The sequence below is a fragment of the Vicia villosa genome, unplaced genomic scaffold, assembly GCF_029867415.1.
Source record: "Vicia villosa cultivar HV-30 ecotype Madison, WI unplaced genomic scaffold, Vvil1.0 ctg.003771F_1_1, whole genome shotgun sequence".
Classification (NCBI taxonomy): Eukaryota; Viridiplantae; Streptophyta; class Magnoliopsida; order Fabales; family Fabaceae; genus Vicia; species Vicia villosa.
In genome coordinates this window covers 1-25665 of record NW_026706295.1, presented here as the reverse complement: position 1 = coordinate 25665, position 25665 = coordinate 1, and the positions used below count along the sequence as shown (strand labels likewise).

The window sequence follows — 25665 nt, the reverse complement described above, 5'->3', positions numbered from 1 at the left end:
AAAGAAGTGGTTATCTATATAGACTTGCTTCATCTCTTGTGTGTTTTTAAGTTTTCATCGTCTTGTGCGGTGTTTGTTGGTTTTCCCGTCTTAGCACGGTGTTTGTGGATTTTTCCGTCTTAGTATCGTGTTTGTTGGTTCAGATTGACACATTTATTTCAAATCATTACATATCTGAGGAAGACTTGAGCGTCAATGTTCCAGATCCAGATGTATGAATATTCTAGTGACTTTTATTTTGTCATATTTGTATGCACTTTCATGTTGTCGTTGTATGCTATTAGCATAGGTGCTGCAAGATTGTTTGCAGATTTACCTTTTATCAATCTGAAATTTGTAATGATTGATGTATTTTTCAATTTTAATGAATGATCTTTTTAGTCAAAAAATCCATTATTTGATTGACATTAATATAAAGATATATTAATGTTATTTAATATTTTTATTTAATATTTTAAGTTTCTATTATTTAAGGGGTCATGCTAACTAGTGCCCCGGGACACAGGTTAAGCATTCCAAATTAAGAAAATATTCTAGATTCAATGCATTGAATATACCTAATCTTCTTTAAAAAAGTTAATTATCTATATTTTCAATGCATTTAATGCATATATTTTTGGTAAAAACATATCTTTTTACTTTATTAAACAATGCTCAACTTACCTTTTTAATCTCTTAACCTTAGCATTACCCTTATTTAAAACATTACCCATAGATTTTATTCATTGTATCGATGCAAGTGAATTTGAATTTTCTACATATTATACAACTGTGGGTATCTCTCTCAAAGTCTAACCCCACCGGTAAAATTTCTTAATTTTTATATCACTAAACTTATAAGTGAAATAATGTAATGCATAGTGAGAAAAATAAAGAAATATAGTAAAAATAGATTTAAATTTTAATTATTTTTTCTTACACTTTTAGTCTTTATATTAATGTTAATGGATTTTTTTACTTTTTAAACCCAAAATTTCCATTTGTGGTGGTTTATTTTCACCAATCTCTTCATAAATAATTTTTTCAATTTCAAAAACAATCTCATTCATCATATTGTGGTTGAGAAATTTATCATATTACGGTCAAGAAGAGGATTAATTCACAATCTCGTGTAAGTTTCTCTTTAAATATTGATCTTTATGATACAGAATTTTATGTGTGTTGATAGTGTGATCATAGTGTTTATTATCGTCTTTTATTGTTTTGATATAAAATATATTCTTCATATTGAAGATCTTTATATGATTATAAGATCTTTGTATGATTTGACTTATAAATCGTCTAATTGTATCAATCAATGTTTCTTACATGTTTATGTTATAATGATAAAGTACTAATTCATCATCATTTATTAAGATAATTATGTTCTTTGTTGTTTAAACACGATGATTTAGATCACTGACGTGTAATTTTTATAATTTGTTTTTGTATATTTTAATGTATAAATCAATAATTTTTTACATATATCTATGTGAAAACTAAATTGAGTTTTATAGGAATTAGATCCATGGGTGACTACTTTGAAAGGAGAATGGATTATGACATTGACCTAAACATTCCATTGGTTTCTCAAAATAGCACTCAAGTAAGTATTCCTATGAATGTCACATACATATTAATAATACATGTAGCAAGTTAAAATAGGGTGTTTTATATCATCTAAAACTTAAATAAAAGTTGGTATGTCACTATCCTAGTAAACAAGCTCTACTTATTAGATTTTTATATTTGAATTGATTCATTGATATAGAATTGGCCTCTAAACTAAATTGTGTGACTCTTGTTGAGAAAAAGAACTTTAAGAAACAAAACGTGGATTTATTAGAAAAGTTGAAGATGTGAGTATTTGTAAGTGTAAAAACTCACACATCTATTATTTTAAGGTTTTAAGAGAGTATGTGGCGTGTCTCTCATAAAGGTGTGTTGCTCATAAAAAATACTCTAATAAAAATGTTCCCTAGTATTAACCTCTCGAATAGATATCTCTAACAGTGGTAGCATGAGTTTGGTTTGAGTGAAGGGATCGGATGACTTGTATCGAAAGTATTCCCACATGGTTGTAGGTAAAAGTATCTCGTTGAAGAGTGTCAACGGCAGTGAAAGTGTATGTGATGAAAGAGTTTCTGTTTGAGAGAGAGAGCATTATAGATAGACTCAAATTGCAAATCATGAACCTGGTTCGAGTGAAGGGATCGGCTCACTTATATCAAAAGTATCATCACATGGTTAAGGGCACAAGTGTTCCGTTGAATAGTGCCAACGGCGGTATAAGTGTATGAAATGAAAGAGCTTCCGCTTGAGGAGGACATTATGCATGGACTCACACTTAAGGAGGATGTTAAGAAAAAGCAAGTGTGAGCAATGGCGGAGCCAGGAATTTTGGGCAGCCTGAGCAAAAACTTTACACCACTGATTATTCATCAGTTTTAATTTTCACACCCTATATTTACTAACTTTGCCCCTAATTTTGCCCCTGATTTTGTCTAAAAAATTACTATTAAATTGGAGGAGTACACAGAAAATAGGGGTTGAGCCCGGGCGCCTGCCCGGGGTAGTTGGGCCTTGGCTCCGCCCTTGAGTGTGAGTTAAGAACTTTGAGAAATAAGGTGTGGAGAAGTCTCACATTGATTAGAAAAATGGATACTTGAGTATTTATAAATGGGATAATCCACACATCTATCTCATTGAGATTTTGGATGAATATGTGGTGTGTCTTTCACAAAGTGTTACTCGTAAAATAAAAACTCCAATAAAAATTTTCCCTCGTATTGACCCCCGAATTGATAGCTCCACAACTCTTATATAAATTCGTTTTAGATCTCATCTTTATTTAATTTGATATTTAATTTTTATTTTTAAAATTCATATTACTTGTTAGATTATGTGGTATAACTAGTGGGTGGTCCATTGGGTAAAATCTGATACCATTAATTTTTATATTGAGTCTAACTCATTTTTAAAAATCCGTGTAAACAACATATAATTTTTAATAAATAATTTATTTAGAGTGTTATAGTTTCACATTATAAAAGATATCATCTAAAAATATATTTATAATTAAGAAAAAAAATTATCTTACATGTTGGTGTTGTAAGATTTGAATTAGGTTTCCAAATTATAATTTAGTATCATAACTTATCCCATATCCGTTTGACCATAGCTCGTTATGTTTATGTTATTAGGCCATTCTTTATTTATATCTACACATCAAGCTCAATAGTATTGGTCATCAGATAGTGTGTTCATATCGAATGAGAGATGGTTTGAAAATATTTTTTATAAGTAGGAGTAATTCTCACTTTACAAACCAATTTCGTCAAATTTAAATTAGACAATGCAAATTCTAAGCTGGTATCATAACTTATCCAAGATCTGTTGCACCACTTAGTTTTTCTTAATTTTGACATTTATGAACAGAACTTGATGAACATAAGAGCTGCATACAAAGAAGTCCATCAAACTACTGCTACTACAAATGTTTCAACTTTGGTCACAAAACAAGGCTCTATTGCTAGATCAGTTTCTCACAATATTCATGTTGAACCAATGTTTTTCATTGATTCTCTCCTTGTCATTGCCAACCACGGAGTCCCGAGAGACCCTGGACGTCGCCGCTACCGCCGTCATGGACAACCTCGTAAAGCTTGTCCAACTGATCCATTAAGATTTTGCACAAATCTTCATTGTATGACAAGAAAAACTCCCATGTGGCGCTCTGGACCTATTGGACCAAGGGTATATATATTTTGTCACAAATTTATTTTTATTTTTAATTTTTTAATAAACAATTTGAACCTAATGGATTTCGAACCTGAGACATGAGACATTGAGAGAAACACACTCTCATGACATGCATACATCATATAAACTTAAATTATCATCATATTGACATGCATATATCATATAAACTTAAATTAGTATCTTGATTTTGTTGAAGTTCTAATTTACAATTTTATGTGCAGACTTTGTGCAATGCTTGTGGAATTTACTATAACAAACATATGATACATGGAAATATTCCTGCAATTATAATCCATGAAGATGGTTCTTCATCTGTTTTTGTTCCACCAACAAAATATTTGAAAAGATATTCTTCAACTTCTTAATTAGGATGAGATGTGGAGCTATCAACTCTTTCATTGTTTCTCTTGTTTCCATGTTTTTGAATATGTGAGAGAATGGTTTATTCTCGTCACATTATTTTATAGCAGATGGTTGTTTTTTTGGGGTATAATGATAATTATGATATTGTTGTTTTTGTTGTTGGACAAGTTTATATGATTGGTGATCCATTGGGACTAATAAATTGTTATAGAAAAACATCTAAATAATGTCAAAATAGTTGTTAGTGTATTATTGGTTTTATTTTTGGAGTGGTTGATTTGATTCTAAAGATATAGAGATGATTTAGATATGTTTGAATATTTTTTAATGTAATTTTTTAACGAATTCAAATATTAAAATAGAGTTTGGAGTTTTTATTTTAATTTGATCAAATTTTTGAAAAAAGTAATTAGCCATAATTTGACATGTCTATTGTCCATTGGTAAAATGTGCATTGTAGTTTGACTTAAAATTGACCAAAATTTTGTTTAGAACTAGCATAGAGTATGTTTGAATGAACTTATTTGAATTTATCTAGTTTCATAAATTTTGTGATATTATTTAAAAGATTTAACAGCTTATGTCATTTCTTTAAAGGTTGAGTTCTTCAAAAGTTTTAAAGATTTGCATTTTTTTGAAATTTTCTGGAGCTAGGGTATGGACTCTCATAAGGATTTGATTGGCAAAATGTTGAAAGTATCTTATTTCTTGTTGTTTGGTCGTGAAATCATCAATAAGAGGGTTGAAGGTGAAGCTTAGTCTTTTTGGATTCATGATGATTTTGCAGGAATAATCTCACAAACAATAAAAAAAGGAGAGAAACAAATGTGCAGTGTACCTATTTATAGGGAGTGTGTCCTTTGAGATTTTGAGCGTGTATTCTAGGAAAGCATTAAGTGGAGATTTTGCTAATTAAAAATCAAATCAAAATTCTTCCTTTTGGTTCTCCTAATTGATTAGCTAAGTGCTCTAATCGATTAGATTTGTGATTTCTTCTTTGGTGATATCTTCATAAATGCTGAGATTTGATTTGCTTGAAGCGCAATGCAAGCTTGGATTTGATCAGTAAAAAACGTATTTCAGGCTTTTCTAATTGGATGGCATAACGTGCTAATCAATTAGGTTTTCGTAGCTCGACTTTCTTTATGCATTGTTGGGCTTTATGTTGTCTTTCTACTTTTCAGCACCCCCAATTGTTACTTTTCAGCACCCCCAACTATTACTTTTCAGCGTTCCTTTGCTAGAAAACACTAAAAGAACTCATATTTAATAAAGAATTAAATTTGATCAGTAAAAATTTAAAATAATTTTAAGGGTTTAATTAGATTCGCAATTATTTTCAACCTCAAAATAATTTTTACCTCCTTGTTAAGAAATATTAACAATTGTTTCCCAAAAGGGAAGAACACCTTATGGTATATCTTTCTCTATGCATCGTTGGATGCGAGAGTTGGTAAATCCACAAAATGGATAATTCTGTTACAAACTAATTCATCCAACTGATCATTTTAGATCATCAATTTGAGATATTCTCTAATAGTTTGTTTTGATCACAACAGTTGACATTTGCTATCATCGTTCATCTTTGAGATCAAAGACTTTCATAAATCGTATATACTTCTAGAGTATATTGACGCTTTGTAGAGCTTTCTTAAATAATCATTAAAGCGTCAAGATTCAAAGCGTACCTGTAAAACACTTAGGGTTTCACCTTTGATACCCATACCATCTTCTTCGTCCCAGGTGCATTAGTTGCAGAGGATCTAAGTTGATTACCTTTGTATCTTTTCAATTTAAGGCAAAAGGATTTTAAGTGTCCAATTTTCTTACAGTGAATGCATATCTATAGTAGAAAATTCTCTTCTCTAAGATCTTCATTTTTCTTAGATCCTTCCAAACTTGAAAACTTCGTTGTGTGCCTTTGAGTGTATTTTATCTTATTCGAAACATGTGAAGTTTTGGTTTTATGCTGAAGTCTTCATTTTCTGTACAAACTTTCTTCCTTGTCCAAATCTCATGGTTTTGTCTTTCTTGAGAAATTTTCCAAATTTCTTAACTAGTATGGTAATATTTACATCAGCCTTCGAATCATCATTTAGAACAGATGTTTTTTAATCTACCTTCAAGTAAATGTTCTTATGCTTTTGTTCTTGTTTTTCATACTTCTCTAAACGTATAAGTTCAAGAGTTTGTCAAATAGAGAAACTCATGACAATTTAGAGAGACTATTCTTTTTGGATATTATTGTCACTATTAGTTGTCATCATCTAGTTAATGATATATGCATTTTCAATTTGAGTTCATCATTTGTAAACACTTTTCCCAAAGCAGTCAAGTGATTAGTCAAATGAGTGAATCATTTTTTAAGATCAAGTATCTAAGTACGAATCTACCCGGATTAGACCTTCATGCATAATATCCATAAGCCATATCTACCAAGATTAATTAGCAAGCTACCTAAACATACTCTGATGTCAATTGTAACTACGAGATGCAATCTAAGAGGGGGTGAATTAGTGTTGCTAAATTTTTCTCGTTTATGCGTAACAATCTTAATTTTTCTTAAGAAATGTAAGAAATGAATCTTTTGGCTCTTGGGACGATAAAAGTGGGAAAAAAATTAAAGTGTTGAAAAATAAAGGACATAAAACAATTATACCAGTTCCTTTTATCAACTCATAGTAAATTTAGTCCCTTCACATCTTGAAGGATTTTCCACCGTGATTAGATTCTTGTTATAATTCTTACACCAAGACCGAGTTACAACCTTCTTATTAATAACACAAGAAAGCACAACACTTTCTTTTACAAATATTTGTCACCACACATTTTGGTGATCAAGACACAACAGACTTAAGTAATTTGAATATAACTTATTCTTGAATGAATTTCAATATGAAAATTGATCTTCCCTTTCAATATTACAATTCAATAATATATAAACCTTACATTCTCAGAATTTTGAATGAAACTTTGCCATGATATGAAAGTTATGCAGAAAAGTTTTAAAGATTTTTGATGAATGAACATATAGAAATGATTTTGAATTGTATGAATTATGTGTGAAAGAAATTAATGTAAATTTTGATATATCTTGCATTAAATACACCCTAAGAAACCTCTAATACTATATGTATATGTTTGTAGCATTTCCATGTTGCTTTGCAAAGGATTTGAATGAGGATGGTTTATGAAAAGTGGTGATTTTATTGTGTAACTGGTTAGTAACATGGTGTAAAAAACAACTTTATAATGGCAAGTTCATATGTGAAATAGTCATCTTCAATCATGTGGTCTATTTCCATATCTAGTTTAATAATGCCACGTGTTAGTAGTTCATTGTTAGTTTCATGGAATAAATTCTTAGCATCATTTTAAATGCCACTAGGTGTGGCACCATCAACATTAAGTAAATTCTCAATATGACCTTCATCTACAACAGTTGTGAAACCATCATCAAACCCTTTTTCAACCTCAGTCATCCTCTCTTCCTAATTGAATCATCATGTTTATCCTCTTCCTAATTGTAATTTCAAATTTTTTGGTTTCAAATGTTTGCCATTTTGATTTTTGATTTTTTTTTTCTAAAATATGAGAAAACCTATATAATTCTTGTTAGCATTCAAAAAATTTCAGAGTCATCGTCTATGTCAACAAAAAAGATGACAAATGATTTGTCAAGTCAGCTTCCATTAACGGAAATATAATAAAATATTCATTAAAAAATGTAACTCGAAATTTACATAACTATATAACTATATAACGAATAACGAGTGTACTTGATTATATTATCCTTAAAATGTAACCCAAGAAAATATTATCCTTAAAATATAGATATGCATGCCAATAGAAAATAAGACAAAATGATGGGTTTGTTATTAACAACCTAACAAAAAAATTCTAGTTACAAGTTCATTCGTTTAACAAAAGTAGTGTTTACTAAATATAGTATATAGTTGACATAATTATGAAAAAAAACACAAATGAATCAAACCTGATCAAACGTTTCTTCACCTTAATTTGATTATCATCAACCTCTTTTTTGTCTCTCTCTCTCTCTAGATATTGTTCCATTCCTTCATCTTTCATATTACATTCTCATAATCCTTATCTTCTTCTCTTGATATTGGCACCCCCTCTTTCTCCCATGCAATGGGAGACCATCCACGCTCCCCACCATTGGATATACATAACTTCTTTAAAATTCCAAAAACTAAATCTTTGAAAGATGTTAGCAAGGTTTGCAAAACGTTTGTATCCAAAAAGCATAATGAGAAGAAACAAATTGAGGTAATAATCTTAATTAATATCTATATTTTACACATACATTAACATGCATGTTCATATTCTTCATTTTGGAAGAAAACACATATAATTAATTAACCTACATGGGAAAAAAAAAACTACCTAGTTTTGATGTAACAAGTTTTATCATTTATCTATAGAAAAACAATTCATAAACATGCACTCTTATCGAATATCCGCCATGGCGGGTATTCTTTGATTTTTTTTAGTTTGGCGTAATTGTAAATATTAATCAATATTGTTAGTTTTTTCTCTATAATTCATGATGTTGGTATTACAAAGCGCGTATGGTATAGCGGAATTTTGCTTATATTTTGGTGCATGCAGGGACCAACAACATCATCATCGGCTTTATTTTTCGATAACAATGAAAAAAGAAGAGTGGATGAAGATATTTGGAGTCCACAAATGGTGGCAAGAAGTGAAAGTAGAAGATCACAAACTCCAAATCCAAGAACAAGGCCTCTATCAAGACATGGAAGCAGAAGGTGCACAACACCAATGTCATTAGCGCGAAGCGACAGTCGAAAAAGTGCAACAGAAATCGCTACATCATCTCTCAAAAGGATCATGAGCAGAAGGAATAGCAAATTGGATATTTCTGAACCCGAGTTATTGCCTAACTCTGCAACTTCTCCAACCGAAGATTATGCGTCACGAAGTTCCAAACAAAAAGATCGTATCCATTCAGTTTCTCTCGCGAATAATCTTGGTCGTAGATCTACAACACCTATCATATTTTCACAGACAACAACGAGAAGAAAACCACCGGAAATCGAGAAAAAACTCCAGTTTTCGCTCGAGGAATTGTGCTTTGGATGCGTCAAAAAGATTAAAGTTACTAGAGATGTTATCAAACATCCTCCCGGGTACGTTTTCTTTAACATATATTTGAACACCTTAAAATATACGTTTTCTTTAACATATATTTGAACACATGAAAATCATGTATATTTGAACATAATTTGAATGGTTAACCGGCGTCTTAAGTTTTTGAAGACCATATAACCATGATTTAATATTGACAAATATTTTATAAGGCCTACTTAACTACGGTTTAATCATTAAAGTAAAAACTGTATGGCCCTTTTTGCATGTCCTCAAAACAAAAACGACTCTGATAACTGATATAGATGGAATCTACTTAGAAGGACATTACTAACTAAATTTTGTAACAGGGTGATTGTCCAAGAGGAAGAAATATTGAAAATAGAAGTGAAGCCAGGATGGAGAAAAGGAACAAAGATTACATTTGAGGGAGTTGGTGATGAGAAACCTGGTTACTTACCTGCTGATATAGTGTTTTTGATTGATGAAAAGAAACATCCTTTGTATAGAAGAGATGGAAATGATTTGGAAATTGGTGTTAAGATTCCTCTAGTAGATGCACTCTCTGGATGCTCCATACCAATTCCTTTGTTAGGAGGAGAACACATGAATATATCATTTGAGAATGTTGTCATATACCCTGGTTTTGAGCAGGTTATTAAAGGTCAAGGAATGCCGAATCCGAAAAATAATAGCACAAGAGGTGACTTACATGTCAAGTTTCTTGTTAACTTTCCTACAGATTTGAGTGATGAACAAAGGAGTGAAGCTGTTAGTATTCTACAAGATTGTTGCTGATAATGAACATAGTCTGTAAATTGTATGTAATGTAATGTGCTACAAATTAACATGACAGAGAACATGAAATATTGTAATTATCAGTTCGGAAAGGCTTCTGGTAATCATGCATGGTCTGATAATTTCTTGCAAACTTGTACTTCTATCCAACAACGGCGTTAATGGGCTGCAAACTCGCTGAAGCCAACAATAGCGCGAACATTTCACGGCCAAAGAATGAGGAAGTTGGATTTAGTTTTCATATAAACTCGCTGATATTGTCTGAAAAAGTGGGGATTAGAGAATGTGACTCAACATTATTAGCACTAATCACTAGTTACTGATTCATTTATAGGACATAGATTTTGATTGTTCCATCTAGCCTGTAACTATAAGAGAGACAAAACTTACATGAATAATGAATTTCAGCATGTATAAAGCAAAAACTAAAGAATATACATGATTTCGGTTTTATTTTCATTCGGAACAACGAGAAAGTAGTCGCGCCACCTATAGATTATCAAGTATAAAACCAAAAACGAATATACATGATTCCTGAATTAAAAGGTTCTCCATTCAATCGAAATTTTTCATCATTGTCTGTCGCTCTGCTGATTCTCACTGTTATCTTGCCTAGGAGCTTCGGTATAAACTTGTCCTTGGTCCCTCGCATCTCTGAACATGGAAAGAAACGAGCTGAGGCCCTCAGATGAAGCACCTCCTAGAATCCATAATAGCATAGAACTAAAATTCATGGATCCGGGGTTGGGGCCTCTTTCAGCTTGCCCGGGAATATGTGCAGGGTTAGTTTCTGGTTGCCCTTGAGGCTCAGTAACTCCTGGTCCATTCTGAGGCATTGATTGATCAAAACCAGGTCTGAACCCGGTCCCAGAAGGCAAATTTGTGGCACTTACTCCCTGGTTCCTTGTGTTCAATCTTGTGATGTGTAGCGTTGATGCAAGAATAGTAGATGAGGTAATGTGGAAATCAGGGTGTTGTTGAAGTTGTGAGCGTCGATTTTGCACAAACCTTTGCAATGCTGGTACCTAAATACCAGTAAACATAGCAGAGGTTGAAATTCAATAGAGTATAATTAAGCAAATCCAGAATGAAATGAACAGACAGAAAGCTTCTAAAAAAGTAATAAATATAATAATTGATTTCTTAAATATAATAAACATGAACTAGAATCTGAAAGTTAAGCTCCTTATTCTAACACCAGGATGAATTAGTTTGCTTGTTGTAGTTTTTTGGCATATACACTTAGCCCACATTTCCCAAAATCCTCATCAAGTCTTGCGACCTCCCTTAAAGACATAAAAAGCCATCATTCTAGCAAAGAAGATTCTTCTGAGAATTTGGGTTGGGTCTAACTCAACCCTACAAAACTAGCTTGTAAGGTGAGGATTGTCCTCACTTATAAACACAACATAGACCATATCTCTAAGCGATGTGAGACTAAATCCACCTCTTCAAACCTAACACAATGAAGGTGTTGGGTCTTAAATCCACCCCTTCAAACCCAACACAATGAAGGTGTTGGGGTCTTAAATCCACCCCCTTCAAACCCAATACAAAGAAGGTGTTGGGGTCTGCAATGAAGGCAAGCCAGATACCACAATTAAGGCGACTAGGAGCGGACCGCAATTAAGGCGGAAATTCCAACAGTTCTCATTAGAAATACATTGTAAGACAATAATTCGCTTTCCTATTCTAACAAATAAAATTATGCTATTTTTGGATTTATAGTTATTCAGATAATAGAGTAGCATTTATGTGGTGTCGTGTAAGGTAGTAATAAGAACAAACAAAGAAAATGGAATAGAAATGAAAGGATGAAACAATTTTTTTTATAGATAATCTTTGGAATATATTACAAGTACAACACAGGTTTTCGAGAGTCTGTCTCTCCGCAATTAAGATTCTTCCTAATTTCCTCTCTAATCATTTCCTAATTTGTTTGCTTCTATTTATATTGCATCTAACACTCGTTCCTAACAGACCCAATTAATCAGAATGGTTGTGAGTCATGACTGTCCCCATTTGTAATTGCTCTAGATTAGATGTTGTTTGGCTCCAAAGGATGCACCCTTTCTCCAACAATTGTATCCTCTCGGGTCACACTTCTTGACCCCAAAGGATGCGTCTCTACACCAAGGGTCATAACTCTCCTGATTCACATCTTTTGACCCTGCAACCCTTGGGTGGATCGTGATTTGTGACTGTTGGGTGGTTTGCACCCCCTGGGTGTTGTGCGCCCTGCAGCTGATGGTCCAAGGTTGTTTCTCCCTTTTCTCGATGTTTGCAGGTGTAAACTCTAGTGATGGGTGATTTACGCTTATCAGGCAGTAACCCATTTCTCAATTCTATTTTGAGCTATATAAATATGGGGGCATTTGGATATACAACTTGATTAAGCACTTACAACTTACAAGCGCTTATCATTTAGAAGCTTATAAGTAAGTTGTTTTTATAATAGGAGAGGGCATAGGGTAAACTGCATAAACTAAAACAAGCTTATGACAAACTTATACAACTTAACAAGCTTACGACTTGAACCCAAAAAAAAAACCTTATGACAAAAAACTAACTAGAGAAGCTTCTAAAAATAAGCTGAAAACAACTTATGGACATATCATAAGCAAGGTAATCAAGATCAGAATCTTGCATAAGATTGGGATGGGAGATTATAAGTTCGGAAGATAAGATTGAGAAAGAGTTGCAAGATCATAAAACATAAGATCGTAACAAAAATTGTAAGATCCTACTAAAACAAGAAAGTAATATTACATATTTGAAGTATTTTTACATGATATTTAGGTTGACAAGTGTATTAGTAGGAAAATGACCCTTCTTCATATTCTTTGTTAGACATTAGAGACATATTTATTTAATTACTTGGTTTTATCATAATCCCATTATTTAAAACAAACCCTACAACCAAGATAATTATTCTCGAAACTCTAAAACTAAGACTTCGTCGCTTCAAAAGGCATGTATTCATCGCCGCCAAACAATAATTGTTGCGCCTCTGCATCTTGTCATCCTTCTCGATTTGTGATGGTAGTGGCCGGTAAACGACCGATCGTGGTCGGAACTGGCCAAGATCAGACTAAATCAATGATTTTACGGTTTTTTCACAATTTGGCTGCAGCACACAGATTTACTTAAGATCAAGATGGTTGGGGGTGAGTGAGATCGCAAAATCGCAAGATTTTTAAGATCTAGATCGAGATCTTGACGACCATTATCATAAGTTCTTTCAAACACGTATGCATGTACTTATTCCATAAGATAAGCCCAGATAAGCTTGTACAAGCTCAACGAAACACCTCTTGTATAGGAGAGAAAACGGTATGAATTTCAAACAAACCGATATGATAAGCTTAACACAACTACCTTAGGGATAATTTAATAGAGGGTAATGATTTCAAACCTTTCTTGATCCATCCACCCTGCAAAAAATAAATAAAAACCCAAGAGGAAACAAAATATTGGGTTTTTATAAGCTAGTTACTATTATTACCTCAAACCGATTCCAAAAATAGAGGATAAGGTGTTGCATAAAAGCTGCAGTTGTAGAGAGTGCCAAATATGAAAACCCTGGAAATTTGAAGTTCAACATTTTCAAATGAGATTAATTTAATTCTACAACTCCTAAAAATCGAAGGAAAAAAAGTATAACATACCATAAGCATAAGAGAAGAAATATATGTGAAAGACCAGAAAATACAGCAGAAAGAAGCGAGGGAAGAACTTCATTGATATTGGTGTTCGGACACTGCAAGTTACAGTAATCAGTCATTAACTGATCATAGAATAACAATGTATGTATGGATGAAAGTGTAACCTGCTAGACTAATCATACACCAGGTAGATACAATTGTGACAATGATCCATTACAGAAATGGCATATAAAGATAGAGATAGATAGAGAGATACCTAATAAGAGTAAAAAGCTCACACAACCAAACAAGAATCAAGACCATAAAAGCAAGAAGCTGATCATCATAAAACTCAAAAAGGAAAAACAGAATACCGATCATAATCTGCAAAAAAATCAATAAGCAATTTATTAGCAAAGCAAATAAAACAGGAAATAGCATAAATCACAGGCAATTCAAATGAGTCATTTTGACAAACAAGTGCTTACAGGAACAAAGACCAGTGATTCAATGACATGTACAAAGATCAACTGAAATGTAGGAAGGTGATGTCGAGCATGGTGTTGAAGCTGCACTGTACAGAGTATAGACTAACAAATGTGAAAAGCTAACACCATATATGCAAAAAAGTACGGAAAAACCATGAATGGGCTGTGCCAGATGACTTTATTCTTATAGTAGCAAACTTTATGCAACTATTTGGTCAACAAAAGACCTCGCGGACAAATCTGCCAATGATAAAGTGCTGCACTCCTGAACAGTCGTGACTATCTAATAACTGCCTATGAATTTATTTAAATTGGATTTGAAAGTTAGTCTAAGTACCTGAATCTATTAGTTTGTTACCGACAGTTTGTTTGTTAGGAAATGTTAGGATGAGTCAGTTAGAGAGGAGTTATATATGTACACAATAAGGGGGATTAATTGATAGAACCAACTGGTAATTATAACTGAAAATGGGGAAGAATCCCCTTTGATTACACAATGGCAGCACTTCGAGGGTCTGCCTACCTCCCAATGCCAAAAGGCCCTATTACTCTCAAATACCAGTTTTATGGAAAAGATATTTCAAGTCAATGCCAAAATTTGAAATGTCAGAGACAAAAGACTATATGTTGGTCAGGGAATCTAAAGCAACACGAGTTTCTCTCTCTAGATAGATATTGGGTATTTGACGTCAATAGCAAGAGGAAGACAATGCATCCCCTGCCTGAACTGCTGGACCTGGATCCATGACAATGAATGTTGTCTAGGGAGCACAAATTGTAGTCAAACCATATAAAAAGCATCTGCTAAGTTACGGCCATAGTTCAAGGAACTTGAGAGCCTACAGGCATTTTGCACAACCCTTCATCACAAGGACAGAGTGAAAATAAATTGGGTTTGGGGTACCTAACTTATTAGTTTGCTCGGTATTATTAGGAATAGTTAATTAATGGAGAGGTGGGTTATGATGTATATAAAATTATAAATAACAAAAGTGTTTGAGAGGGGAAGTATCTTCTCATTTGAGATCGAATTGAAGCCTTTGACTGAGGAGGTGCAGATATTTGAAATACATTTTTGCAATTGGGGAGTTAATCCCTATTTCGTAAATAAGATACCATAATAGCAAGTGATTAATATATGGAACAATGGACTGAATAACATTACAGATTCAGTGCAAGCAAAACTCCCTAAATCAGTTTAAATATACTGAAACATCTGTACACAGAGCAAGTAATGCCTACCTGTAAACTTCAGCATGCGAGTCTGTGTTTCTCTCAATGTAAATGACACGGACATTGTGGTAGTAAAGAAAACAAATAAGGACATCATAAGCACACCACACTTCGTTACAAGGTAGTCTGCACATGCAAAATATCACATAAGTTACACGGAAGCAATAGAAGTTCTACAATAAGGACTATTTTGTTTTTTATAATGTTTTAGGGACTATTTTGTTTTTTATAATAAACTAGGGACTAAATTGAAGTATTTCAATAGTTTAGGGGCGAACTTGGTGAGAAAGTGATAGTTTAGGGACTAAATTGTCTGATTGTTTGCAATATTATTCTGTATTTCAAAGGGGATTTCCCTATTTTATTTTATATATCAGTTGGATTTTATAAGAATATAAGAGTGATCATTTTAAAGGTGTACTCAAAAAGGTTTAGCCATGTAATATATAGAAGTATGAGGGGAGACTATGCATTCATTCTCTAGTTTTCTGTTAACCATTTGGTTGTAGTTGCTTCTGCAATTGAGAAGGAGAATTCCCCTTGATCAATAATACTCATACTTCTTCCTTTTCTCTCAATTTTTTTCTCTATTTATTATCGTTGATATAGTTTCTTTAGTTTCCAATTTTTCCTTTCTTGAAAAATTCTCTCTTGTATACAAATATGTGAAAGCCATTCACTCTAAATTATTCAAGTAACCAAGAAAATGATTAACAGAAGTAGATTTTGAGAACAATCTATTCAAATGAGGGCTGCCACACAAAGCAGATAGAAAGATGAATTAACAAACCTCCAAACTTATCTGGGACTTCAGGAATTTCTAGTGCAAAGCTAAGGTTAAAGAATTCCTTTGATTGATAATTATAAAGATAACCTGCCATGACCTCGCAAAAGAATTTGAGCCATAATTAAATCCTGGATATTCAAATATGTGAACCATAAATTTTAAAAGTAGCTTTTGATGGAACAATTATATACACTAGTTTATTTAGACTTCTAGAGAGCAGGAAGTCACCTTGACCTGGAGAACTTAATAAACTGTTGATTAAAATTGTATCATATCCTACAAATCTGTTTATGAGTAGTTGTTGCCACCTAAAAAATGAAAACATATTCCATTGAAAAATATTTAAATATTACTGCATAACATCAATGAAATGCAAAGAACAACTTCTCTATCAGCGAAACAATTTACACACATCAGTAATAAAACTACATAAAAGTAGCTCTCTATGGAGATAACAGGTCTTTTGGAACCAAAAACAGATAATCATACGATAGTCCTTACCTGTTTCCAAAGCAGGAGTGCCAGGCTGATATGCTTACATTCACAGTACGTATATTATGTTGAGCCTTGGCACTTTCAGGTAACAAGAAATACCCCTGCAGAATAATATTCCATGATCAACAATAGAAAAGAGAAGTCTTCAATAAGTCATAGAATCGGCATAAAGGAAGCTTTAACAAACAGACATAATCTAATACAAATATTAAGTATAGTAAGATGGTCCACCATAATCAATTTATAGATTGAATACATAAACAAGATTGATATACCTTTTCCATGGTGTATAAATATGTGGGTTCAGACAACTTGGTTTTCTTTTTAAGCCATTGCACTGAAATTGAACACATGACTTATAAGACAATAATAAAAACAATACAGATCTTAAAATATTTTAGTAATTAAAACTGCCACTTTGGCACGCATTATGATTCAAACTCAAGTAAGACATGTTGTAATTACCTGCATTAGAGTTAACCTTGTCCAAATGAAGGATACGCATCCATTTGGGAATATCAAGATTGAGGTGTACACCAGTAATATCCTACACTTGAAAATTGAAATTTAGCAAAAATTTGAGTAAATTGATTCGTTGGCTTTAAATTGTACATATCCAGGCTACAAATACCCAGAATGCATCAAAATAATCGGTATATGGTCTAATCTAGTTCAAATAAACAACAAATTTCTACTTACCCACAGCTTCTGGAAACTTCCAATTATCTGCTTTGTGTGTCTCCAAATGAATGAGATTCGCCTATACCACTTTTTACCAAAATGTATAATGGCCGCCTTTAGTGTCTCTTTGGCTGATAAGGTAAAACTACTCCGTGGCTCCTCTTTATCAGTTTTGATGGCGGCATCTTCAACCACTGGCCTGGGATTTTGGTTGCTTGTAGAGGTCTCAGCTTGATGTTCAAGAAATTCACTGTCAGTCTTCCAAAACTTGAATGCCAAATTTCCTTTCCTAGCACCTGAACCAATCCAGTTCCACAAAAAATTGGAACCCAAAAGTGTCGATTCATCTTGATTGACTTCAGAAACCTCTGTGCTATCTTTTACAGCTTCTATTTCAGGAAGATCTATTATGTTCGACTCAGAATCATTTTGTGACCACAAACCGGCACTGGTTATCTACAATAATGGTTTGAAACTATGTCATACATGCAGCAAACAACCAACGGAGCATAAACAAAAGATCTGACGATAAACCCTAAATTTCTAGTTTCATGGTATATATTATCTATTCAGGCAGTTTGATTAGTGGAAAAACTGTAAGAGAATAAAAAGTAGAATGTACATTAAAGAACTGCATACAATATCTACCTTAATCTGAATAAGTTGCGCTTCTAATGTCAGAACTTCGGATAGCTCACCTGAACACCCAGGCTTCACATAGAGAAACATGAATCATCAAACCAGAGAAAAATTTGAAGAAAAACAATTGAAGTTGTTTCGACAAATTCAAGCAGAAAACAATGAATAATTTTGAAGTAGACTAGTACTTACTATCTTAATTATTAGGTTACCAAACACAAACCCTAGACAATAATTAATTCAAATGTGATACTCTTTGATATATGTACAAATGTGTAGTACGTAATAATTCACTACTTTATCGAATATATGGTACCTGGGAAGTATACTTGGTTGAAATGCTATTTGAGTGTGTCATACACTTTAAACGATTAATTGGTTTGCTTAATAACTGTTTTAAATTACATAACAAAGGTATTTAATTTAATTCATGACATACAAAACATTATAATTTATAAACACTATAAATTGTTAATTGCTAAATATGGTCCTATAAAGCTCCCACCATAACAAACTTCTAAGGAAGAGCTAGACCTAATGTGACCCTACTCTAAGAAACCATACATTTGCAGAGGCTAATTCCACTACTCGAACAAATGACTTCTTAGTTTTATGAAACCCACCTTGCGCTCAGACCCCTCTTCTGTTAAATAAAATATAATTCTTAATTTTTGTCATACAGACTTTTCTTCTGATTTTAGAAAGAAAGAAAAACGTGACACGAGCTTTTTCTACCAATAATTCATTATTTACTGCTTTCTATTTCACAGTGAACGTAAGAAACATAATAACCAATCGGCACACGCATAACATTGTTGTGAGGTCAATCAAAGAAGCAAAATATCGAGTCATGATATCAGCTATTTGTGAGCTCATATGCCTCAAATGTTACCTCAAAAGCTAGATTTGGGGAGGTTGCATTAAGATAATCAACTGTAGTCTGCTGAAAAAACCCTAATATTCTCTATCACATACTGAATGTTTTGCAGCAAAAGCATCACCAAAATATTAAGTAGAGAAACACAACATTCCGCCAACTATCTGTGAATTTCTTATCAACCACCAAACAAGTCATTCCCAACTCATACTAGTACTAAACTACACATCGAGTTTTTAGAAACTCTCACTAATTGCAATAAGCATAAAAAAAAACCTAATATTCTCTAATCACATACTCATTGTTACGTTCCGTAGCAAAAGCAAGCAAAGTCACAACATTCTACAGTTTTACCATCTACCTATAATTTACTTATCCACTACAAAACAAGCCAAACTCAACTCTATCTACTCATCAACTCAACAAAAACCTCTGTAACACCGACACCTCTAGAAAAAAGTATATCTGTGTCTGTGTCTGACACACACTTGTAATTACATTTAATTTATTTGTTTTTTTAAATTATTACCAGTGTCAATGCGTCAGTATCAGTGTTTCCGGTATCAGATATTTGTAACCTAGTTCAAATTCCAAAAGCAATAAAATAACAGTTTAATTGTTTCAATTCTTCCCTTCACCTATCACAGTTCAAGTAGTTACATTCAAAATCAATCAGTAAAGTAATCGAATAATTCACTACTAAAAAAAGTCGAAAATCTATCAAAAATCAAGAAACCCTAACAGAGAGTTATGAGTTGAAATTGAGGTAACGAAAATGCGAAAAAGGAAACCTGTTGAACGTAATTGGCGTGCATAACAACGAGAATACAGAAGAAAGTGATGGCTATGAAAAGATATAAATACTCCAAAGTCACTCTCACTTTGGGAGTTAGCATCTGCGAGAATCTCTCTTGAACGCGAATGAACGTCTGTTCTGGATCCATCGGAACAACAGATTCAAAATTATTTACTCCAGAAAGAGATGGAAAATTAAAGGCTTTGTTTCCAGTGAGTGGTGTTGATAACGATCATCGTCTTTGGGTTTTTTTTTTTTTTGGTGTTCGCGTTTAAAATGAGATTTTAGTTTTAAATTGTTTTTTATTTTAAATGGCTTTTTGGTTGTTTTTTTTTTCTTTCTAAAATTCCCTCGAAATCGATTATTTTTCAATCCACCCCATGGTTATCTTACACACCACGCAAAATTCTAATTTTGCCCCCAGTTTTCGTAGTTTGAACCAAAATGATCACTCCCCTCATTGTTTTATTTCTTCAAACTTTTCATACTCCACACCCTAAAAACCCTACATCATCAATACTCTATTTCACTCCAACACTCAAACTTTTTTTTTGGTGCAACAAATAAAAGGGAGCAAGAAGAGTCTGAATTTTAGGTAAATAATCACTTTCAACCACTATATTGTTCACATTGTCAACAATGTTTTCTGCAAAAAAGTTACGTAGCTTCCGTAGATCCATCTACGGAAGGTGTTAAAGATGAACACTTTCGTAGATGCATCTACGGAATAGTCCATACAGTTTTTTTCCATCATTTTGTAATTCTGTGTGATTTTGACGAAATAGGTATGGTGCACCCCGATAATATTTCAAGAGAATTAGCTACTTTAGTTGATGTTTGTACGAGTATCGATGGGGTAGTCGCAAATGTGGTAGATGTTGGAGGTGACTTTCGTAGCAAGCAAGACTTTGATGATCGTGAAAGCATTCTAACATAAATTTGTAGGAACGCGACTAACCTTGGTTTTGGTGAGGTGATAAGAACATCGGATAATGGTACGGCAAGAAGAAACCTGTTTGTAACAATATTTTACAAAAGAAGCGGGAAATACCATCTTCCTCTAAAGAATTTTAAAAGAGACGACACGGGTACTAGAAAATGTGAGTGTCCATTTAAAATTTGTTGTTACATGTTGGCTAGCACGAAGTGGAGATTCTCTGTTGTTTGTGGTTTGCATAACCATGATTTGTGCGCAAAATTACAAGGTCATCCTATTGCATGTCGGCTCAATTCGGTTGAGAAAGCATTTATTAAAGACATGTCCTTGATTTTTGTCCAACCGATGAATATACTTGCCACATTGAAAAGGAAGGAACCCGACAACATATCAAATATAAGACAAGTGTATAATCAATGGTACCGCAATAAAAAGGCGAGTAGGGGAGATAGGAGCGAGATGCAACATTTGTTGAAAATGTTGGATGATAACAAATACGTGGTGCGGTACAGAAATTGCGATGACGAGGTTACACTCTGAGATATTTTTTGGACTCATCCGAATTCCATAAAGTTGTTCAACATTTTCTCGACAGTGCTTGATCAGTGCATCTTGATGCACATTCTCCTATACTTTTACTTAGGCATTTCTTTACTTTATTTTGGTTATTCTTATGTTTTGTTATGTTTTTATATTTTACTTTATTTTTGCCTTTAATTGATTTTCGTACTTAATTTTCAGCTTCAGCAACTTTCGCGGAAACGATCATAACTGGAGTTTCAGGAATTCAATTGAGGCGTTCTAATAATAGCCGGAAAGCTAAGAGAGAGAGCTACGACTTTTGTGTTGGAGTCAAAGTCAAATTCGAAGCCTATATTTCCAGATTTGCGTTTGAAGCTGCAGCACTAGTTTATTTTAAGTTTTGGATCATTAGTAGTGGGTCTGGGTTTTGTAATTTGACCCGGTTGGGTCATAAACGGTTTTGGCTGATTCTTTCTAGGTACCTAGGTCTAGCCGCGGTACTGTTCACGTAATTTTGACTATTCACAAAACAATTTTGAAGCTTGTACGAATGGCTATAGAGAACTAATCGCTTTTGGTTAATCTTCCGTATTCAGGTTCCAAAACTATGAGATTAATATAATTTTGCATTATAACTCCAATTCCTTCAATTCTACTTTGTGTTTATCATTTGCTTAATCTGATTATTCATAGAGTAGATTGTTTGGTTCGATTAATTTTGGTTCCCAAATTTCTATGCGCATTTTATTGTATGCTTAATCGTTAATCCGCCTTTTGCTTAACCGAATGCTTAATTCGACAAACGGGAAATATAATTCTTATAAAATTGTTGCACTTGTCAATTGATTTTGTGATCGAACAGGAATGGAATCCTCTTAGGGTAGTGAAATTATAATAATCGATGATTGGTAGGAATCGAATCAGTGGATTGACTTATTTCATAATCACTTATTTCATAACAGCTTATTTCATAATCATTTTTTTCTAAATCGAACCTGAACCAAACCCCCCTTAATTCGATTTACCTTCGGTTAGTAATAACTAAGAATCCTTGCGATACGATACTCGAGTTGTCGTTACTGTTAACTACAGTTTTCAAAAATACTCGTTTTTGATTCATGCACGACAGCGGATCAGTGCTCCTTCTCGATTCTACCTAAAAGACCAACAAGTATTGACTCCCATTATTCGAGATGGTCGGTGTTACATCCACCGAGAAGACATTTGTCGTTGGTTTTGATTTATCACATCTACACGGAAACACAATTCTTATCTAGACAAGCACCAAGAAGGGGGAAATCGATACCAAAATAATCAGGGAAGTTTCAAACTTACCGAATATGATTCGACGATCCTCGTGAAAGTGGGAAATGGAACGTCAATTAAATGCTTTAAATGTTTCCTTTTGGCCTCAGTCGATGAGGCTCCACCTCCAAGATAACCTAAGCTGTTAACAAAGCCTACCATCATTTTCTTTTGATACGAATCCTTATCAGAAAAATATTCTTTATAAACACATGTATCATTCTCTATGAGAAAATGGCTCGCCGTCCATCAATGAGGAAACAATGGCTTAGATTTTCTCCTTACTCCTGGCTCAGCCCTGCAAATGATCTCATGAACCAGGGGATGGAAGGGAGTAACCATGAAGATCCAGCCAGCAAAGGGTGACAACTTACAAAAGTCTTCAAAGAAATATATATATATATATATATATATATATATATATATATATATATATATATATATATATATATATATATCATCGTCACCAAAAAAACATACTCTCGTTCCCTCGGTCGGGCTGAGGTACTGAGGTGGCAGCGTAAAAGACATAAAAAATAAAGTAGTAGAAGGTTTCCCATTCAGATACTCACACCAGCATTAGTAAATATTAAAAGTGGCAATGACTGAAATTTGTGTTTTGAATTTATACTTGCGGAAATAATTTTTCTTTAATATTTGCTTAAATAGTTAATGCTACTGAAATCCAAAATAAAGTGAATTAATGATCTTTTTCTAAACATTATAATTTATAATATAAAAAATTGTCATAATCAAACTATATATAATAGATTTTAAAGTACACTTGTTTTTTTGGTTGATTTATAAATATCAACAAATTATTTACATTAATGTATAAATATAAACAAATACATTTATCAACAATACAAATTATTTACATTAATGTATAAATATAAACAAATGCATTTATCAATTATTTTCATTCATTTAACCCAATTAACATTTACCAATTGAGTTACCTTACCATGAAATAAATTTGGTTTTTCTTTACCCTAATATTCTGCAAGTATATAAAGGAGACTTCTTTGGTAATGTTAGAAATGATTTTCCTTAATACCCTCAAGATAGATGTGGATGTGTGGAAGATAAATTTTTCCTTGAATCATGGGGAAGATACTTTCTCATCTTTGACTAATATCTTCATATCGTTATTCCTTGAAGACCTAATATGATACATTTATAATACAAAATGGGCCGTAGATACCAGTTCTCAGAGAGACCCAAGCCTAATTGGGTCATCAAACCTAACCATGTGACCAAGCGCATTTCAAGTGACTAGGCTAGTTTCGAGCACTTGACAATATCATTACGCTTAGTCCAGATGACATTATTGTGGAACGTCCCTTTTTATATCCAATAAAATTATCGCAGTCCAATAATTTATTTAAATAGTCAATATCAATTCAAAATAGTCAAATAAATAGAATCATATTATACACTAAAAAATATCGATCAATGATATTCTTTTAAAATTAAATAGATCAAAATTTGAAAAAGCAATACAGTAACAAATTTGAGTAATATAATAAAAATACTTGCAAATATAAATTTCAAAAATTAAATTAGACATCATGAATTTAATTTTTTTTAATTTAAATTTGACGTAATATCAATTTTTATGAGTACACTTTATTGCATAGCATGTCGTAAATCATACAAATTATTTATTAATTATTGCAACTCTCCAAACAAAGAAATGTATGTAAGCTTGCTAGCACAATATGGATGTGTTGGAAGCACAAATACCTACAAAATAAAAAAACATATTTATACATTTATTCTAATTTGTTAAAAAAGACAAAATAAGAGATGAAGTTAAAGTAAATACCATTACTTATGCGGATACCAATTACAATGTTTCGCAAAACAATTTTCAACGCACGAATAAGCACGGTATAAACACATAAGCCTACACTTTGTTTGACACAAAACTTTTTTGAGGCTGTTTGACTCAAAATCTTGAGATGGAGGGATACATTCAACTTGTATGATAAATACTATTATCATCAAAATCATCAAAATACATTTTTTGATTTGACTCATTGCCATAACTCTTAAAATACAACTTTGTGATGGTTGATAGTTGCACAAAACTCCCTTAACAAAATGTTTGTGTTAGACCATTATTTATAGCTAACATTTTCTTTTTTATTGAATATAAGCGTTGACACTTTATTAAAAATGTTTACTATATTTTAAAGTAAATTTGATATTTCCTTAATTATTGTTCAAGATATATAGCAATATTCTCACTTTTCAATGATATTATATCACTCTTTTTTTACTAATTTATTCTATTATTTAGAATCTCTTATTTTTAATTATAAGTCTAAATTATAGTTTTGATCCTCTTATTTTGGTCCACTCACGAAATCAATTTTTTTTTTATTTTTAAACAGTTATGGTCTTCCATGGTTATTTTTCGTCAAAAAATGTTGATATATCATTTTTTATATATGTGGCATACTTTCCGAGTGATAGATAACATACAAAGCATTTTCTAGAGAACAAAAAAGACGAATAAACAAGTTGAGAAAAAAAAGATGAAGAATATGACCAGAAGAAACGAATGAAGGAAGAAATCGTCGTCGAAAATGTAATGAATAATTAAACTTTTTACGTCAAGTCAATAAAAGTATGCCACATGTAAAAAAAATACAAATCAGTATTTTTTTTAACAAAAAATAGAAATGAAAGACTAAATTTATTTAGAAAATAAATATAGAAACTAATTTCGTGAATTTGCCAAAATAAAGAATCCAAAATTAAAATTGAATTATAAATTTGAGATCCTTATCATAAAATTTATATGACCGTTTAATCGAGTGGTATTAAGGGTTGATATTTGATATAAGTCTTTTAGACTTACACCGAGTGTCAATTAATCTTAACTCTAAATATATAGAGACTAACTTATTGAATTTTTTCTATATAGAGACTATCTTATTGAATTTTTTTTATTATATTTAATATTTAAAAATTCTATAAAAAGAAAATCTTACCATAAATATTTTTTATTTTTTATAATAACAATTAGTATAAATTAAAGACTATCATTTTTCTATTTCTTATTTGAAAAATTTAAATAAATTATAAGATTTAAATTTCTAATTTGCAGACATCCAATATACGCTACAATTATCATAGTATTGTTAAAATAGTACAATTATTTAAATCGGTTGGAATTGTAGAATTTATAAAAAAAAAAAATCCTATTTTGCTAGTA

At 32.3% G+C, this 25665-nt stretch overlaps 3 protein-coding genes across 3 annotated transcripts; 2 read left to right on the top strand and 1 right to left on the bottom strand.

The window, feature by feature from the left end:
• Positions 1-1059: 1059 nt before the first annotated feature.
• Positions 1060-4289, top strand: LOC131641477 (uncharacterized). The gene is made up of 4 exons (XM_058911769.1): positions 1060-1111; positions 1497-1585; positions 3418-3735; positions 3963-4289. Exons 2-4 carry the CDS (start codon positions 1508-1510, stop codon positions 4104-4106), a joined length of 540 nt encoding a protein of 179 aa, XP_058767752.1. The 5' UTR covers positions 1060-1111; positions 1497-1507; the 3' UTR covers positions 4107-4289.
• Positions 4290-8113: 3824 nt separating this feature from the next.
• Positions 8114-10494, top strand: LOC131641475 (uncharacterized). Its single transcript, XM_058911767.1, has 3 exons — positions 8114-8394; positions 8737-9278; positions 9588-10494. Exons 1-3 carry the CDS (start codon positions 8257-8259, stop codon positions 10033-10035), a joined length of 1128 nt encoding a protein of 375 aa, XP_058767750.1. The 5' UTR covers positions 8114-8256; the 3' UTR covers positions 10036-10494.
• LOC131641474 (membralin-like protein At1g60995) lies at positions 10427-19939 on the bottom strand. The gene is made up of 14 exons (XM_058911765.1): positions 19671-19939; positions 18012-18074; positions 17382-17819; positions 17148-17229; positions 16958-17019; positions 16689-16783; positions 16416-16495; positions 16191-16274; positions 15410-15526; positions 14168-14253; positions 13957-14063; positions 13704-13795; positions 13541-13617; positions 10427-11060 (listed from the first exon to the last, which is right to left on the bottom strand). Exons 1-14 carry the CDS (start codon positions 19821-19823, stop codon positions 10608-10610), a joined length of 1989 nt encoding a protein of 662 aa, XP_058767748.1. The 5' UTR covers positions 19824-19939; the 3' UTR covers positions 10427-10607.
• Between the last annotated feature and the right edge of the window lie 5726 nt (positions 19940-25665).